The 21,336-nt window shown below is 30.1% G+C and overlaps 1 protein-coding gene across 3 annotated transcripts in view; it reads right to left on the reverse strand.

Annotated features, from left to right (window-relative positions):
* Nucleotides 1–2,592: 2,592 nt before the first annotated feature.
* The window catches only part of LOC118184749 (tyrosine-protein phosphatase non-receptor type 9-like), a 147,225-nt gene continuing 128,481 nt past the window's right edge, over nt 2,593–21,336 (reverse strand). For all 3 annotated transcript variants that reach the window (XM_085810679.1, XM_085810677.1, XM_085810678.1), the window contains 2 exons: nt 18,054–18,261; nt 2,593–12,387 (listed from right to left, as the gene is read on the reverse strand). In XM_085810679.1, the coding sequence (XP_085666805.1) occupies nt 12,161–12,387; nt 18,054–18,261 (435 nt within the window). In that variant the 3' untranslated portion in view covers nt 2,593–12,160. The remainder of the gene's footprint in view (nt 12,388–18,053; nt 18,262–21,336) is intronic.

Consider the following 21,336-nt stretch of genomic DNA (forward strand, 5'->3'; position numbering starts at 1 on the left):
CACACTCAAACTCTCTATCTCCACACCCTCTATCTCTTTTTCTATATACGTAGTAATTAGATGGTAGTTTAGTAAAATTTATACATAATAATTTTACTTTTATTTGCTTTTGTCATTTTAAGCAACATTACTGCACTGCAAATGCATTATGAAAGCTTTCGAGAGTGACTTAAAGGAATTCAAAAATTTGCAGATATCTGATGGAGGTTTAGTAAACTCATTCACCATACTTTTTTTAAAAATTTCATTATTTACCACAGCACTGCAAAGCATTTAGTAATAGCTACTGTACAGAAAAAAATATTATTATATACAACATCCTTTAAAGTAGTTTGTTGCACTTTAATGTTGTCTGCACTGTTTTTTTTTTTATGAACACGCATACACAAAACATTAAGCACAGCAATATATATATACAGTGCACTATGCCATAAACATGTTTTTATTTCTCTTTTTCTCCTAAAAAGTATGTCATAATAAATTCATATTATTTTTATAAAGCAGTTTTAATATTTGGTATCATATTTGTACAGGAATTTAAAATTGATTGTACATTTTGCAAATAAATGGCTGATAAATTTCTGCCTTTCTATTCAATCTATGCATACACTACATGTCCACAAAGATTTTTAATTTATGAGAGAATGAAAGTATACAGATAACAGAACCTTGATATAACTGGCCTATGGGACTAGACTTGAGGCCAAATAAATAAATAGCTACCTAACCCCCAAAATGAAAATAAAACAGCTTTCATAGGTAGCGATGCAAAATACAAAAATCCATAAATATGTTGTACATAAATATTTATTATACATTTATTTAGTTACAAAAACAGTAGCTTTGTTTGACTTTTATTGCTTTCACTTAATTACTATGCAAAATTCTGCCAATTTTTCATAAAAGTAATATTTATGACAGCTGAAATGTTCTGTTGTTCATTATAGAGTTTTTTTAATTACATATCTATATAATGCATTATCAATGATTCTACTTTTTAAAAATCTTTTATAGTATAATTTTGAGAGAGTAACTTTCACATTTCTATTTGCGTACTGAAACCTTAAAAGAATTTCAGGTTTTTCCACTAATCCTTCACTCAGTTTTCCAACATTCAATTCATTTATTTAATATAAATGTATTCTAATGCTTTCAGTTTCATTCCAATATTTCACATTTATCTGAATTCTTCATTATCTAATTACACACATTTACAAACTACAAGAATCAATGAAACAAATATCTATACAAAGCAACTACAATCTAAAAAATCACACAATTTAAATACTAAGTATAATCTTGAGAGCTTTCAGAACCATCATAAGCAGTGCTCTTATTTAACTTTCTAAAAATTTTACTTTTTGAAAAAATAATATTTTGTCTTGGCACAGTTCAAACAAGTCAGTTGGGCCCAGTTTAAAAAAAAAGTTCAGATTGTTTATTGGGATCAGAAAAAATAATATGAAACTACTATTATTACTGGAAAATTACTATCACAAAAACAATAAGTCTGAAACAGACTTCTATTGAAAATACAGGAAGTAAAAGAAAAAGGTGTAAGCTTGTTGGAGTACAGCAGATTATGTTTGGGAAATCAACTCTGCCAAAAAAAAACCCCAAGAAGTTTCTAACTGACTTTTTCAAGTGAGTTTGAATTCAATACCACTGATCAAATTCTCTTCTAATTTTTCTAAATTATTTTATTAAATTTTTTAATACCTTTTATAACTTAGTAAAGGATGTTTTTGCTCCCTTATTTACCATGTATTTTTTTGTTTTGAATATGGATTTAATTTACATAACCAAGTGTAGAGACATCAGGTTTATTTCGAAGCAGAAGAGATGAAAAATGAGAAATGCCATCACCAGGACTCAAACTACCTCTCGAATACTCATTGAGCGTGCTAGCCACTACAACACAAAGGCATGCTAAGAAGGTGGGAGAAATACCTTATATAACCCCCCTTTTAAAGGGCGATTGGGGTTTTAGGAGACCCAATTGCCAAATCTTGGTAGTAAAGAATCATTATTTACCACCTTTTAGTTCGGGTGTAAATGTAGAGCAATGCTCTCGCCAGGACTCGAACCACGGACCTCTTGAATACACGTTGAGCATGCTGACCACTACATCACGAAGACATGCTAACAGGGCAGGCGAAATACTTTATATATGTACTAATAATGATATTCTTCTGTTGATTATAATATGGGTTATTCATTTTCCTGTATTTTTTAAATGTTCTTAGATTAATCATTTAACCATGGATGTTGTTCTCAATTAACTGGGAATTGATTGTACATTTTCCCTTAAAATTGACAATCCGATTCACAGAAAGCAATTCTTGACAAAAACACAGCCAGTTACAGCAAGGTGGTATTTAAGGGAGTTCACATACAAATTACAAGCATACAAGCAACCATTATATAAGAATTTTCAAGAAGTTGGAATGATGAAGGAGAGGATGAAGAACTACCTGATTATGCAAGATATATAAATACTACACATAATGAGCCAAATGTAATTTACATATGTAATTTACAAATGTAATCATCAAAAATTGATGTTAAGAATAATAATAAACAGACCACAAATTTCATTGTCATCGACTTTATTTTAAAATTCGGTGACATGACTGACTAGGTAAACAGCTCTATATTTTATCATAACAGTTTGTTCAGAGAAGCACCATTTGTAAAATGCTATGCAGGGGAAAAACTCCATGAAGTACAAATAAATTTACATTTTAGCAAAGATACAGTAATATACATATATATAAATATATATAATAAAGAAAGAGAAGAACACAGCTTTTTATCACTGAACTATACAAATAATCAATGTTTTATATGCATGTAAAATATATATACAAACTACAAACAGAATTTCTGCATGTTTCTAGTTTTGCAAACCATGGACGAAAACACAGATATTTGATATCAGTTAATATTACAATTCTTCAAAGATGAAACAAACGCTTTTAGGGTAACTTAGAAAATATTATGCAAATTAATTTATATTAGATTAATATGATCTAATTTTATGTTCACATTTCCCTTCCAATAGTTCAACATTTCTAAACCAAGTTTAAAAAAACAAAATGTTATTAATTAATTTGACAATAAAAATGAACCACACATCATTCTCACTAACTGCTCGAAATTTTAGAAAGAATTAAAAACCACCATATATAAATAGAATATATATAAATTTTAACAGAATCAAAATATTCATACGTAATTTAAATTACAGTACCACTTTAACATTACTGTTCAATTTACATTAATCTACAATTATGTCTCCTGTTTCAAATTCTAAGAAAACTGTTTTTATGCAGTTTAATTACACTATAAGGAATTTTTTATGTGAACTCAGAACAAAAGTTTACATTTATTCTGAAAAAATGAATTTGTTCATTCTGTTTCAAGGAACTACAATCAGGAAATGCATTAAAGCTCCAAAATATAAGAACAAGAACCTGCTTGAAAAATCAGTTTCAAGATACTTCTAAAAAATGAAAATCTGCTATAAGAGGCTTCTAAGAAAATAATAAGTTCAATGTTTGTCCAGACTTCAGTATGGATTTTCTTCCAATCTTAAGACTTAATAATAATAACACATAAATGTCACAATAAAAACACTGAATGTTTTAACTACACCATAAATTACATATACACTGACTACCAATAAGTATTTGGACACCTATGCGAATGATGATATCTGCGGTCCTAAGGTACGTCACGGACTCCGTCGGTATATATTGTGTAAGAAACAGCATCGGCTTTAGTCGCATGCAAGATGCCTTGCAGTTCGGAGCTCTCTGATTTCGAGAAAGATATAATTATCGGGTATCACAAATGTGGCCAGTCCTTAAGGAACATATTTAGCGATCTGAAGTACTCAAAATCGACAGTGGCCTATGTGATTGAGAAGTGGAAGGTGAGCAGTGATTGTTGGAATGTTCCCCGAGTCGGCAGACCAACGAAACTGGGAGATAGAGACCGACAAGTGCTGTCCAGAGAAATTCGGAGGAACCGCACCCAACCGATGGCCCTCATCCGTAAGGAGTTTCATCAGCCATCCGGGAGTATTGTTTCAATAATTACCATCTGTAAGGAAGCACATCTACTTGGTTTTTATGGTCGTGCTGCTGCCTATAAGCCTTTGATCACAAAGTCCAACAGCGCTGCTCGGTTAATGTGGTGCAAAGCACATTGAAATTGGACAGTAGATCAGTGGAAACGGGTTCTTTGGAGTGACGAATCAAGGTTCACCCTTTACCGTTCCGATGGCAGGGTCTGGGTCTGGCGTCTACCTGGAGAACGTCTCCTGCCAGAATGCATTGTGCCAATAGTCAAGTTTGGCGGAGGTGGAATTATGGTCTGGAGATGTTTCTCCTGGTATGGGCTGGGACCCTTGGTCCCCATTCATGGTAATCTCAACTCCGATGCCTATTGCACTATTTTGGATGACAATGTGCTTCCTACGTTGTGGCAGTTTTACGGGTTGGACCCCTGTTACTTTCAGGACGACAATGCCAGTTATCATGTTTCGACGTTAACCAAGGCTTGGTATGTTGCCAATGGAGTTCATCGAATGGACTGGCCTGCCCAGAGTCCAGACCTGAACCCTATCGAGAACCTCTGGGACGAGTTGCGTCGTCGAATTCAGGGTGCACTACCAGTGCAAAATCGGTGAAGGAACTTCTATGTCTTCTCCAAGCCGAGTGGAAGAAAATACCACTAGCTGTCGTACAAAGACTTGTGGAAAGTATGCTCCGGAGGGTCCACGCTGTAATTTACATCTCGTGGAGGCTCTACCAACTATTGATTTTGAATAAAGTTAGTTTTTCTTTTCTATCACAGGTGTCCAAATACTTACTGGTAGTCAGTGTATATGAAGGAATAATAATCTTTATATCAGATATAATTAATGCTACTAATATTAAAATTTTCAATATGCAAATAAGTGTAATTTTTTGGTAAAAACTTATTACTTACTATTACATTCTCTACTTGTGTCTATTTTTCTAAACATTGTTTGCCTTGGAATGAATTATAATTCTTGAATCATATGCAGGACTCTATTATACAAAAAACCTGAATGCTGAAATGCTGAACTAGATGTTATCCAGAGAACTTAGAAATATGACCACAAATTTTTTTTTTTAGACTTATGAAGTTTATGCAAATTTCCTGAATTTATGTCACAGAATGTAATTTGTGATTTCATATAGAACTAATCTAAAAATGTTCACAAGTATGACAAATAATTATTTTGCAGTGCACTAAACGTGTTTTGGAGAAAAAATGATCAATGGACTGACATATTCAAAATATGTCACATTGGACGAAAGTTTTGAATGATTATCAAGTTGCATAGTGCACTGCAAAATGATATATTCTCACAAAACTGAGATCATGAGTAGGCACTGTGACTTTGCTTTTTGTACAATTGGTTTTTAATTATGTTGTGCTTGTAATGAACAAAGTTCTTTATAGTTGTGCAATTTTTTACATGGCAGTGGGAAAACAATAAAATGTAATTTCAATTGAAATTTACAAAACAACTTTTAAATGCAATGTGTTTTTCCCTTCCTTAATAAAGCCAAAATTAAATTCCTTTTTTTAATAATAATCAACTTATAAAGTAACGAATATTAGTTAAACACACTTGTAATGAATACAGAGAAAAGACATCACAAAAGTCATACGAGTTTTTCCTTTTTACCAAAATTATAAACTGCAAATTTTAAAATCAGATCAATGGAATCTTTAAGAAGATGAATATATATACATTTTAAAACCAAAAATAAAAAACTTAAATCAACAAAATGACGAATTCTTTAAAAGCATAAACATATTTGAATGCATGATAAATAAAATAAATCAATGCAATGCTCTTTTAACTAAAGAGCACTTAGTAAAGTGATTCATTAAGCAATAAGTACTATACACAATACTTCAATAAAAAATAACAAAAATTAATTGTAAGCTATGAAATTTTACAAAGCGAAAAAATAAAAATATAGCATATTTATACATAAACAATAAATATTTAGAATCATTTTATTAAAAAAAGTGAATCCCTTTACAGTATCTGCCCAAAAAGTTCCACTTTTAAGATACTTTCATTAAAAAAAAAGACATAAGCTTTAAATGTATTAACATAATAAATTTAAAAAAATTAAATTTTTACATCTAAACTGTATAAACAAATACCTACATGAAAGTGCAATAATGGCAAAAAAGGCACAAAACCGGTTTTTTTTTCCATAAATAAATATAAGTCTACAAACAAACTGCAATTTTATGAAGGTTGAATACCTTAACATTAAAAGTACACGATAAAAAGTTTACTATCTTTCATAAAATTTCCATACCAATTGAAACATTTCAACTTCTTCACACATTCTTGATACAATTCAATATATGTTTTTCATACTAAAACACCTAAATAATTTAAATACTTACAAAAGAAACTGATAAAGGCAACATGTACAATTTGCTACATTTTTCATACTTATATAACAAGCACAACAACTTCACGTGAAAATACGTAAATGAGTAAAACATGTTTTATTCACAATGAAATATTAATAAATAACAACATTCAAAATCTGAAATGAGAGTTTGCTTTAAACAAACACCTTTTTAAAGAAAGAATAAACCATTTAAATAACCATACAGTGTAAATTATATAAAAACTAATATTTCCTCCCTTCCCAAAAGATTGTCCTATAATCAAAAACAATACACATGTACATAAATCTGCATGTTATATAAAAAACTCATAATTGCATTTAATGTCCTGAAAAAAATTCTAAGCAGAATTTATTTAATTCAACAATCAGTTTCAGAAAGGGGGAGTAATACTTTTAAATGGATACCTGTTAAAATTAAATTTATATTTCCAAAATTATAGTTTATTAAATTACTTAAAAAATAACATTTAAACAAGCTAGGCCTCCACCATAATTGCCTCAATACAGTTCAATAAATTACTTACATTCATGATACTGTATGTAAATAACTCTACACTCAGTTACATTACAGCACATTGCAATGCCTACATATCGATTTTCAGAAAGCTATCTTCATTTGGTAGTTATTTTTCTTTGCAACTATAACAAACAACTTACTTTATCTTAAAAGAAAGAAATTTTAATGATATGCATATTTTTCAGAAACTGAGAGAACTCCATTCAAATGCAAACCTTTACATGTATAACTATTACCTAAGTATTTTTAATACTTATTTTTGAAACCAACATTTTAACATCATGTACCTATATGAAATAGAGCAAATAAATTTTAAAAAACTGTGTATATATTAACTACACTTAGAAAACCACCAGTAAAAAATAATAACAGATAGAAATCAAAATTTTACAAGCTACTTATTATATGGGTAGTTTTTAAAGATCAATATTAGAAAAATAATTTTTAGGTAAATCCAATATTTCATTTTAAAATACTTCTTATAAAGATACAATTCTTTTTTCAATAACATTAAAAGAAATTTGATTTTGGTATAAAGGAAATTTTTTTTAAAAATATTCAATAGCTATATATACCTATTAAAGTAATGTGTTGTTTAAAGTTCTTCAATACTTTCAAAATTAAAGGAAAAATAAAACTAATGAGTAATACTGCTTAGATTATAAAGTTATATATATGCATGAAAGAACTATAGAAAAAGCAACTTTTCGAATAAAATTCTATTGATTTCAAGTGCAATCAGAAATATTCCCTCTTCTCAGGAGCAAATTACTTCACACGAAAAGATGCAAAAAATTGCAAAAATTTAATTAAAAATAAATTTGCTTTTTTGCCTAATTTTTAAATTTTAGACTGATATGTTTCTTTTCCAATAACACATGAAAGAATTTACCTATAAATTCTGTCACAAAAGTTGCTTCATAAAGTATGCAACTTGCAAAGTGAATGCAAATCAAGCCCTTTAAAAAGAAAAAAAAAGAGGGGGAAGACTGTTTACATAATGATTAACAATAAAATCTTGAACTATGTAACAGCACACTATAACAATTTTTTTCATCTAAAGAGGTCTTTGAGACTTACCAATTAAATCTGGCTGTCATTGTATATGTTTAATGCATTCTCACAGTGTTAAATTTTGCAAAAATAATTAAAATTTCTGATGTTTATTAGCCTCTGCTTCTGTTTTGAATTAAATGATTCTAATTAAATGCAGAATTTCACTTTCAGGTTAAATGTCATTAGTTCCAACTTATTTTAAAACCAATTGTATGTCACTGGAAAAGCCCAACTTAATGCTTTTAAATTACGAACTTCAGAAATGATTCTAGAATTTAAAGAAATAATTATTTTATGCATAACTTAAAATGAGTATAATTATTAAAATAATGAAACATAAATCACAAATAAATGGAGGGAAAAATAGGTAACACTTATAAATGTAAGGAGAGAAGCCTTATAATAAAATACATTATTATGGATTTTGAAACTTCTCAGTTATTTTTGTGAATAAAATCAGAATGACTATTTTTCAACTACTTTCAAACCAACAACTAAAAATATAATGAAAGAGTTAATACTTTTCCCACAAAACTTATAATAATTATCTTCAGTTTTGAATAATTCCATCAAAGCTGGATCAGTCAAAAGTAGTGAATTTAACGGCAAAATTTGTCAACAACAAAATATATTTAAGCATTCTAATTTACACCTATATATATATATATAAAAAAAACTGCACAGCACATAAAATATTTCAAATAATAAGAATATAAATAACACTACACCAATATATATATTTTTCTACTATGAAATAATAGTAATAACGTTTTTATAACCAGTCAGTATTCTTGTGGGATATTCTCATACTTCGTAAGTAATTAAAGCTTTGCAAATTCATTAAAATATCTTCCAATTTTTATACAGTTGTTACTTTTCATTAAAATTATACTATTAGACAAGAACTTTCTTTAAGAGCAGACTTTAAACAAGCATGGAAGCTACTTGGCTGATAACACTAATGGAGTGTCAAGATCACACAACTACAGTACAAAGTTTCAAATATGGTGAACCAATAATTAGAATGATCTATTGTTGGATCTGTACCTCAGATTTCTTTTTTAATTTATTTCTTTTGCATATTGCAGAAAATATGGCACTTAAGAATAAGCAAGAATGCCATAAATTGACTTTTCTCCAGATTAGCAGATATTTCTTTTGCTAAAAAAACATCACAATCTGCATAATATGGTGTTATCCTGCATAGTTTGTTTTGCCCTTCAACACCTACCAATTAGTGGAATCACATTTTAATTTTTGACCATTCAGTAGTTTTTTTGGGAGGGGGCCAGCATTTTCCCATCTTCCATCTAGCTTTGTAAACAATAAGTGAAGCTCAAAGATCCATATTTGTTTGGAGGGGAATGTTACATACAGTGGTTTTCTTTTGCTGGCATAGTAGGAAGGAAGAAAGAAACATTCATTGAACTTAAGCTCAGTACTATGAACTGCACTCTTCTTTAAACTGTATATCCATCATTCAGATGAAAGGTACTGAAATTTTGTGTACAATGAAATGCAAATATAAAGTAGCCTTTTTGAAACTGATGCAGTAGTTAGACCATCCAAGAATTCTTGAAATATTTTAGTAAAAATCTGCTGTATGGAGCATTACAAGATCATGAAAGGATATGTCTACAGATATTTTTTAATTACTTGACATAACTTACAATCAGCTTCCAAATTTCATATAGACAGCCACAGATTAAGAACTTTGAAAACAATATGAAGATAATATAACTGAAATCCATTGAGATGACAATACTCTGATCATCAACCAATTAATAGAGGGGTGAAATCTGTAGTATGGTCCTTAAACTCAGAACATATTGCTATTTCAGATTTCAGTCATATTTTAATCTCACAAAGTGGTTATTCAAAAATTATCTTTCTTTTTGCAGAATAACTCTTTCTTGATAAGTAGGATAGCCACTTGTCTTGGCAAATCCGAAATTATAAACATACACATGGAAGAGAAAAACAAAATTAAGAGCGAAAACGTCACTACATCAGGAAAGAAGCCCAACTATACTAATGATAATTAGTGATAAAAAGGGGGGATTTGTTCCCCAAAAAAAGCAGTAAGAAGTGTCCACCCCCTCGACATAGCAGTATAGGACATTGGCAATATAACTTTATAATTGAACAAGTAATTACATTATTATATCAAAGGGAAAGTTTTTAACACAAAGAATGAAACTGCTTAAACGATTTGTTGAAAAAAAATGTTTACTAAAATAAAACGAATGCTTTTGGTGGGTGTAAATTTTTGCTCCTTTAAGGTAAAAAAAGTTTCATTATTTTATAAATAATCATCTCATATTTTTAATTTTATATTTTCTATATGTCATCTCACTAGACATGAATTAATGATCTAAAATTCAGAAATTTCTGATTCACTCAATTTGTAGGTGATTCCAAATCTCAGACTTTACATTGTATGACTACCAACTACAGAGCTGATGCATCGCTTTTTGCAGTGGCAAAACAGAATTCGTACAATGAATTCTAAATCTGATGGAATGAAATTTTTCATTTTTAATGTGTTGATATTACAGAAAATTATACTGTTGTTTTTGTCACCAAACCTCTTTATGCTATAAAAAGTTATACCAAGCCCAAAAGACAATGACACTTAAATAAAGTAAAACTGCTCCTTCTTTTCAAGCAAAGGATGTTGAACATATGGGAAAAAACACATGCTCAGTCAGCTTTAATGCTGATTTTAATGATCACAAAATAAATAAAAAAATATTATTAATGCAACAAAATGGTAACTACTTTTCAACCAGGTATTTTTAATTAGTTATGTTTAGAAATGGTTGTAACCCTAAAAGTTGAAGTATGCTTCCAGTGGCAATAAAAATACACTTTTTGATTCCAGTTAACAAAAAGTGGTATACTGCATTCATTGCAGTTATCACAGATCTTAAAGCACATGGATGTTAACACTATTTTTAAAAAACACGAATTTCTTTGTATAATGAAAATATCATCACTCTTTAATGTGCTAATCAATAATTTTAAGTCAATGTAATTTTTTAAGTATATTTCACATTTGTTTAGAGCTAAATAATGATACCTCCGCGAAATATAATCTGACCTTGATTTAATGACTACCAAAGGAATATTAAAATTATTGTTAAATTTAGGAATAGTCTTAAGCCAGCTATAAATGCTAAAATTTGTATCTGTGCTAACCAATTATTTAGCTCCTTCATATTTTAAAAATACATACCAAAAATTTAATTTTTGAAAATAATTTTTAACACAGCATAATTTTACACTTATTTTATATATTTCAGGTTTGAAAAATGAAAACAACCATTAAATCAAGGATACTGATGAGTCGGGTACCATTATTCAGGACTAAATTATAAACAGTAGTAAACATACTTTATTTAATTTACAGTATGATTTTTCTATAATTTGTCATTATATATAACTTTCAGTGATGCACTTTTGAGGACTTTTATAGCATTTAGCTTGATTCTTAAATTAACTTAAAAATTAAGATAAACTAATATTTCGAATATATGAATTTACAACACAATAAAATAACACTTAAAATGCACATATAAACTGCAGTTTTTATGAATTATAGAAATACCCAAAATGATTAATAATAGCATAAAAATCATTCATTATATTACAGAGTTAACACTATAGCAGTTTAGTATGTGTCTCATCTTAATATAACATAGTATAAAGGATATAGAACAAAAGGTTAAATTATGTGTTTACATGTAAAATTAAACAAAATACTTCTTTACTCTAAGTACAAAAAATTAAATTAAAACATGAAGTGATTTAATATGAAAGATTCCTTCTAAAGATATTAAGAAATAACATCAATTTCATTTCACTTCACATCTCATATAAGCCATGTGAAAAATACTCAGATACTTGAATTATTATACAACATAGAATGAGTCCTCACATTGCTTTCCAGAATAAGTACGAGGTAGTTATAGCAATATATAGTGAGGTTAGCTTGATTTAAATGAGTTTCAGGGCATTGTTTAGAAAACAGATAGAATAATGAAAAATCACATAAAAATGATGATATTACTATGGTCAGACGGAATGAATTTTTCTTACAGCATTACTCAGATTCAGAATCATCATCACTGAAGCCAGAAAGATCCACATCTTCTAAGAGACCCCGACTTAAAGCATACTCTAATAATGCCAAATGACAAAATACATACTGATCTGGCATTTGAATACTATATGCTCGCTGGGCTCGGATTCTTTCAACAGTTTTTACAATATCTATGAGGCCAGTAGCTTCTAATCTGTTGATACAGATATCCAAAGTTATAAAAGTTCCTAGAAGATACATAAAAATTCATGCAATGAAGGAAAGAACAACTCTGATTCTTAATTTAATGATAATAATAATAATATTCACAACTAGTCACTTGAAACAAATAAACAATAAAATTTTAAAGTGTATATGCATAGTGAACATATTTGCTGTACTAAGTAGGTTTGCTGAGAAGGCAAGCTCTAGTATATAAATCTTAAAACTTTGCATCACACTAGATCCTTAAATAATCTCATTAAAATATTTGTACTTTCAGTTTCATAATGATAGATCCTAATTTCAGGATCCTAAGAGAAATTTATTCTTCATAAACTTTTGAAATGCTAATGTTAAGAGCAACATTTTAAAACAATTTTTCTCCCATTAGAATGTAATCTGCTAGAATAATAATTATAACATAATTAACTGGAGTGATTACATTTACTAAAAACTTTCATAATATAAATGCAATGTGTAAGCTTTCATTCATCAGATAATATTGCAAAAACAGGTATCAATAGCTTATTGAATTACATAATTTCAATGATATATGCACTTAACAATTCTAAAATAACAGGATTAAGGTGTAACAACTTTAATTTCAAGAAAAGACTACACATTATGAACCAGTCCTGGATCTAGCCGGGGGGGGGGGGGTTCTTGCCCCGGGTGGCAAATTCAAATATAACGCTGGATTGTATTTGATATGTTGTTCACTAAAACAGCTCTCTAATTTTAGTACAATGTTAATAGTTTTAAGGCCAAGTTTAAAAACCTCTTTTAAGAAGATTTATAATTAAATACTAAGAACCCTTTTAAAGGAACATGAGTTAAAATAAAGTTAAGTACAACCGATTACAAGTATAAATATAAGATCAGAAAGAGGCCAACAGAGGGACTCCAGGCATCATTGATAGAATCAGACTGACCCTATCAGTAATGTCTGGAGTCCCTCAATTATTTCCTGTCTGGGCGGGATGTATTCAAATGAGAAATAGAACGATAGCTTGTTGAAGAAGTCACCTGATTTTCATAGCAACATCTGCTGGGAAATGGAGAAGCATTGTAACTATTTTCTAAGAGCTAACCCCCAAAAATTTAACCTTGGGCCATCCTGGACAAATGAAATAATTCAAATTAATATTCGTGGAGTATATACAAGACACCGTCATTATGTCGTCAAGATAAAGTAAGGCATTTAGATTTTTTTGCAGCCAGTCAGCAACTTAGGCTCACCTTTGGTTTGAATCGGAACAGTGGAGCGTATTTTGGATTTTAAAGCTATATTTATTATTTTAATGGTTTTTTTATAGTTTTCAGGTCTTTTCTGTACTCTTTTTTTCTTTTTTTAGATATGCTTGCTTTTAATAGCTCGCACTATATTTAGCGAGATGCAACCATTTATTTAGGACTGTTCAGTGTAATTATGTCAATTCTTAGTTATTCTTATTAAGGCAGTTCATAGTGAATTTCATTTAGATTAAAATAAACCATCTGCGCACCGAGGGGGAGAAAAGAGGAATATAGAAAGCGAGCCAAAGATAAGGGCAAACGTAGAAAAAAAATTTCAGCTAAGATGAAAAAATAACTTCCCGGAAGAAGTAAACCGTAAGACCCTGCCGCAATTCCGATTGTGTTGCGATTTTAGAGGGTATTAATATTTCTTGCAATCTGCACGATCAAACATGACTGCATATATCTTCCTCAAACAATCTACAAATCAGCATTTGAAAGAACAACCTTCTTCATCGACATCACACGAATAGCTGGAGGACATGAAACCATGGTATAAAGATCTCTTCATTTATATGGGGGCGGGCAGCAGAAAGACGAAAATCTAAAATTTTTTTATTTGTTGGACCAACGCAGTTTGCTGGTCATAGAAAAAAAAATTAACAATCACCAACAATCTTTCTTAAGCAGTCAATCAGTATTATTAGCCAGTAACACCCAGAAAACGTAAACCTCAGTGCTATTGAACATGATGGCAGACATTTGACATGTGATACAGAACATTAGTATATAATGAAAAGCTTAGAAGATCTTGGCTTACATATTCTAAAAACAAGAATGCAATTTTTTGTACACCCTGCAAGATTTATCCAAAACATGATGCTGCCGCTCCACCATGCTACAGGCTTCATTAATTGGAAAAAAGTTTTAACAAGATTAACTGAGCACCAAGCGTCTGGAATCCACAGAGGTGCATGATTACGTGGAAAATTAGAGTACAACAAACGAAATCGTGCCAAGGCTTCGATCACAACTCTGAGCAACTCATTCAACAACTCTGAGTGACTCATTCACACAGAGAAAGAAAAATGGAGAGAGATTCTATATAGTCATGGATGCGGCACTGTATCTTTCAACAAACTGTCGCTCTCTTCTTGGATCTGATGAAATCCCAAGTAACCTGTTCACAAAGTGTCCTCGACCTAGCAAAGGAAATTTTCTAATTTAATCTCTCTGCTTGCCAAACATAATTCAACTCTTAAGTACCAGTCAAAGCAACGAACACAGGGAAAGGAATCATATTTATCAAAGATAATTCAAAATGAAGTTATTAATTTAAAAGCAAAACAGTCTGAAGTAGCATTTTAAACGATATTAAAGAAGCCTAATACTACACAATAAGGCTCGATTGCATTCCATATGTGCCTCATACAGAAAAAAATGAACCAGGTGATTCAATACGTAAAAACGTGTGGTGATGTGTGTGAGATAAAGGAAAATTTAATTGATTTCATAGAAGCTGGTGGAAAGATAGGACAATGTATTTCTGAATGCATTGTAGAAAATTAGTGTCTTAATGGTTGACACTTGATGGTTTAGATATTGGACAATGTTGGTGTCAGTCTTACGACAACTGGTCTAATATGGCTGGCATTTCTAAAACAGTACAAGCTAGGATTACAAAAATGAATAAGCTGTAGGAATTTGTGCCATGTTTGGCTCACACCTCATATCTTGTCTGTGTGCATTTTGTTTCTTCGCACCCCGAAGCAGTTAATCTGTTTGGAATTACTCAGAAATTTTTTTTTTTTTTTTTTTTTTTTTTTTTTTGTCGGATGGACTACTCGATGATATATTATGAAAAAATGTACAAAATACAACTTAAAAGGAGGCAGCCAGACGAGATGGTCGGGAAAATATGAGGCTGTAAAAGTCCTTCTAATGAATTTACCGGAAATATGAAATATTTAGAAAAAAATTAAAGATATTTCTGATATGTGAAATCAAAGCACGAGGTAGAACCTGAAAATTTGAACTAATATTTTTCCAGAATTCAATCGAGTAAATATAAAAATTCAAAAATTCTCTTCCACGTTCTGTGTAGTTAACGAATAAACAGACCAAAACTGAGGAATTATAAAAAAATGAGAGAAAAATCATATGGAATATTGGATACAAGAGTCTAAAACAGTAGCTGAAAAAATTGCATTTGAGTCTATTCTGACAAAGAAAGAATTCCAAAGCACAAAAAGTAATCTGATGAACTGTCTGAGGAGAATCACGAACATTTCAACCTGTTTCGATCCAAGTTACAGCAAATTAAAACATATTAAAAAATATCTATGATCATTGGTGAGCCAGGGGCATTTATCAAGTCTTGCGATCCTGGTAAACCCGAAATCAAACCGCAGATCAAATTATGACGATTCCATGCACTTATTAGCAGAACAAAAGGCTTTCAGAGTAAAATTTTAATTTTTGTTACTAATTCCGTGATATTTTAATGGCGTTAAGGCAGGTAAGAATTTAAAATTACTTTTGAAATAGGAAGTATGAAAAACAAGACAGGAAGCACAAATACTCTCAGTAATAGCCCATATTCTGTATAATCTTTTCAGAATATTTCCTTTCAGCAAAGCCTTCCTTCAGATAGCCCTCCTGTCTTTGCCATATTCATATAATCTAATCTAATTTAACTAGTATGCAATAATACAGAATAGTGAGAAGCTTAGGAGATGCCCGTTCCCTCTAGAGCGGAAAAACAAATGGTGGCGAGGACTGGATGGTTAGAAGCACTTCAGGGTTAGAGTTAGGATTAGGATTGAATCCGAAAGTAGGCTCAGCAGAAAGGCGATTCTCCTAGGAGAGGACGATTATCTAATTATGTAAATTTGGTACGTATTTTCCTTTATAACAAAAAAAAAAAAAAAAAAAAAAAAAAAAAAAAAAAAAAGAAGAAGAAGAAGAAGAAAGGCAAGTAAAAAATTTAGTATAAAATGGAGCTTAGGTTTTTACCTCAAATCCTATCTATTTCTGTAGTATTTATTAAACAAATTAAAACTTGTTAGAGAAACTTAAAGTATGATGGGTGAGGGCGACAGTTTTAGCTTTTGCCCCACATCAGAAAAATCAAAGATCTGGCGCTGATATAAATGATCAACAATCATATCCTAAATGCAGTTAAATGTTTTTTATAAACACATAGAGACTAAATCAAATAGGTTACATAGTTTTTTTATAAATTCAATTGAGAATTTTTTAAAAATATTCCTCATTAAATTATGATATATTTATACCATTAGAAGCCAAAAAACTATATTTAATTAATATGAACAATTAGATAAACAAATAGCTATTTTGACTAAATTTAAAAAGCACTAATCACAAAATAAAATCATAGATGTCTATTTTCCCATAAATTTATGTTCAACATGTTTTTAATCATAAATTAATTAAATAGAAATTTACTATTATTGTTAGGAGTACACTTTCTTTTAATACTACAGATACATCACACAATTTATATTTATTTATCAAAAGGATTTAACATATGCGAGAGCAAATATGCTTATTAAATTTCTCTTTTATTTAAATGTAATTAATGTTTGTACCAATTTATTTTTTCATAGATATGATTATTTAAAAACTCATATATTATTATATCATTTACACCAGAAAAATATTAAAAAGGGGGGACCACCCAGAAACTAATACACCAGAAAGAATTTCAAAACTGATACAAAATTTTACTTTCAATAGCTTAAAAACTCATACACCAGAAAAATATTAAAAAGGGGGGACCACCCAGAAACTAATACACCAGAAAGAATTTCAAAACTGATACAAAATTTTACTTTCAATAGCTTTATGGAGAGTTTCAATTTAAAAGGTCACAGAATCAGAAAGAAGTAGAAACTGTCAGTTATAGAAAGGTCTTTATGAGCCACCTACCTTACAATATTAATAAGAAAGTAGAAAAAATCACATGCAATAAGTTGTGAAAATTGAGAAAAACAGTCAAAATAAAGAGATTTTAAAAAATAAGTAAAATTAAAATAAATAAAATTCTGATTAATGAGCAATTTTTATAAATGCTTATATTTTTGCTTTATGAGCCACCTAACTTACATTATTAATAAGAAAGTAGAAAAAATCACATGCAATAAGTTGTGAAAATTGAGAAAAACAGTCAAAATAAAGAGATTTAAAAAAATAAGTAAAATTACAATAAATAAAATTATGATTAATGAGCAATTTTTATAAATGCTTATATTTTTGCTTTAAAAATTTCTTTTAAATATTTAATTTTGAATAACAAAAATTCAGAACCCCCAGAAAAAAAAAGCTCCAAAGGGAATAAATTTTTTTCTAGTCTTTTATTTCTCTACCTAATTATTACTATTTTTTTAACTCTTTGTATGAAAGTTAATAATTACTGTAGTAGTTATTAGCTTACCTGTTCGACCAATTCCAGCACTACAATGTACAACTATGGGAGGGCCTAATGGGTGGCCTTGCCAATGCTCTCCAATAGCAGCTACTGCTTCAGCTTGTTTCAGCCGTACTTTATCACGGAAATCGAGCATTGCTAAAGCAGAATAAGGAACACCATAATCCGGCCAGCTTGTAAACTGCATGTGAACTACATCTTGAGAAGTACCAAGCTAGAAGTATTTAATTACATCAAAACAAGTCACGTATTAAAATAAAGATTTATAATATACAATATTTTTGTATTCGCACATGACTAATAACTTATTATAACATTAATCTTTAAGAATTTTTTAATAAACAACTATATATATTTAAATGCTGTTTCAAATAAAAATAAAAAAGTAGAAGTATTTTTCAATAAATTTACTGCATTACAAAGAAAAAAAAAAAAGTACCAATATTAAGTTATAAAAAACCTACATAGCAATAGTATGTAAAATAATGCTAAAATCTGATGGAAAATTTAATTTAGTGGGATATTTGCATTTGTTTCTTGCCTGAAAGTAATTGAATATTTGGATAAAGCTTCGTAATGCACAGCCTTAGTAGATCCTCTAAATGAGCATCTGTAATTTTTGTTCTTAAACCAGTTTTAATTTTTGTCATGAAAGAAAATATTGGCTTGCAGTAGTAAGTACTTCCAAGGTAGGAAAATAAATGGTGTGCATGCATTTTTCCAGATGTCTATGGGATCCCTATTAGCATCAAAAAGAGATTTGAGGATACTATCTTCTGCAACTCAAATAACTCCATTTTTAGTCTTGTAGAAGCTGTATATATATCCACTAAATTTGGTTCAAATGCCAGTTTAATAGCACAAGTGCACTTATCAAACTCTGAAAATCTTTTGGTATATTCTTTTATTAGAAAATCAAAAAAAACCTACATATTCATAGAGTGATTTATTTATACGCGTATACTTATTCAACATTTTTGCTATTTCCAGGAATTTGCCATATTTTATATACAGTACAAAGTCCAAGATACGGACTCATCGGGACATCGGCAATTCCGGATATTAGATCATCAATTTAAATCTAGTAAGATGGCATGCAGAAATTATACAATTAAAAATATGAAATCGTAATTTATAAAATAAAGAGCATTTTTGATCTAATGGGAATCAAAATTTACACACACACACACCAAAAAAAAAAAAAAAAAAAAAAAAAAAGAGGCTTAATATTTATTTTACTTTATTAAACATTTCTTTCAACATAAGTTGTTTAAGTTGCTTCATTTTTTGTGCTAATACTTTCTCTTTAACTCTATAAACAGATACACTTTCTTGTTTAAAGTTCTACTGTTCAAGTCCTGTAATGGCTGTGTCCAGAATTCTCAATTGAAATTATTTTGTTTACAATAACCTCTCTGTCACTTTCTTCACTATCGATAGCAGTATTTTTTGGATCTAGAATCATGGTCATAAATTATGCCAAGCATTTTTTAAAGTATCTGGAGACACATCCTCCCATGATACTGTGATGCTTCACACAGCAGATTTTATGCCTAAATATTTCAAAAATTCTTGAATAGTTCAAGAAATTGAACATGGATTTAAAAAAATGCTACTTTATATTTGCATTTTAGCGTGAGCACTATTTCAATATCCACAGGCTGAATAAGGGACATACATTCTAAAGGAAAGAATAATGTGAATACATTATCTTTCACTAAAACTTTAAGTGAAGTATGAGCCAAACAGTTGTCTACGATCAGGATAATTTTTGTGTCATCAGGTAAATCAACCAAATTTAGATGTTGTCGAGCCTCAGGTATAAGATGATTTTCAAACCAATCATTCATTAACGCTTGTGTCATCCATGCTCTTTATTTGCACGACATGTAATGGCAAAAATGGTTACTCCTTTAAATGCTCGAGGTAACGTATTTTTTCCAATCACAAAAAGTTTGTACTTGTGTGTTCCTGCAGCATTTGCGCATGCCAAAATTGTTAACTTCGCTTTGGAACCTTTGACACCAGTTGGATCCTTTTCTGTAAGGGTTACTAAGGTATTTTGCGGTATATATTGCCAGAAAAGACTCGTTTTATCAGGGATGTAAATTTGTTCTGGAGATAATTTTTCACTAGTAAGGAGTTCAATGAATTCATCTGCTAATAGTTCAGCAGCTTCAGTATCAGATGGAGCTTTTTCACCTGAAATTTTTATTTACGTTATACCAAGGCAATTTTTAAATTTGGTTAATCAACCTATCGAATATGTGCACTCAGTTTTTAAGTTCATTCTTCATGAAACATTTTGGCTTGATCCATTAGCAATGGACCTGTCAATAGGCACGCCCTTGCTGCGATGCTATTTGACCCATTCACTCATCACTTTGTCATGATTGCCACTTTTTTAACATAATGAGAAATTTTCCTGTTATTCATTGCGAGTAGGATATCGGAATCCACAAAAAATTGAAAAAGTTCCTTTTTTTTTCTTATGTCCAGTTTGCTTTTCAATGCCATACTCCTTGCATAATTTTGAGACGGATATGCCTTTATACATTTTTTGCAGCAATTCCACTTTTTGTTTAATGGACATCGGAACATGCTTTTGCTTTGTGGATCCTACTGCAGTTCCAGAATTGAAAACTCTTTTCGATATAATCAAAAGTTCAAGCTTTAATTTTCATAAAATTGCTGTAATAATGACATTCTGCAAAAAATAATAAGCTGGATCAAATTAGAAGATTAAGCAGCAGCACAGTCTGTTATGTTAAGTGAAATTCTTTAGAATCAGTAAAGATAATTTTAGCCTAGCTTAATAGCGTCCGCTATACATTATTGGCTATGTATCATAAGACTAGTGATGAAAGACAAGTTGTTTCGCTAATATAGCATACTGAACTGCATTAGTTACTTATTATACCTACGTCTATTTCTTGCACATGCTTAACCCCTTCGTGCCGGGTACTGCATACGCGCGCTCATCGCGGAGGCCGGCAGTATCTTACGCGAGCGTCTGTCCAGGCCAGGGGCTTTTTTGCTACTAAGCCTAAATCCATGAAATTTCCGAAGTATCAATGCATTGTTTAATAATGCTCTATAGAGTATTTAAACGGCTTATGCTTTATAGATATTTTTATAATATATACTTTAACTACCTTATTTCTTGTTTAAATGCATATTTTACACATTTTATTTTAATTACTCACCCTTTTATGATTTTTAACATTATACATCTGAAAACTAAATATATTACTTAAAATTCTCTTTTCGTATGAAAAATTTGAAAACA

The sequence above is a fragment of the Stegodyphus dumicola genome, chromosome 2 (genome assembly GCF_044657685.1).
Source record: "Stegodyphus dumicola isolate Sdum_Otavi_A_Nest chromosome 2, ASM4465768v1".
Taxonomy (NCBI): domain Eukaryota; kingdom Metazoa; phylum Arthropoda; class Arachnida; order Araneae; family Eresidae; genus Stegodyphus; species Stegodyphus dumicola.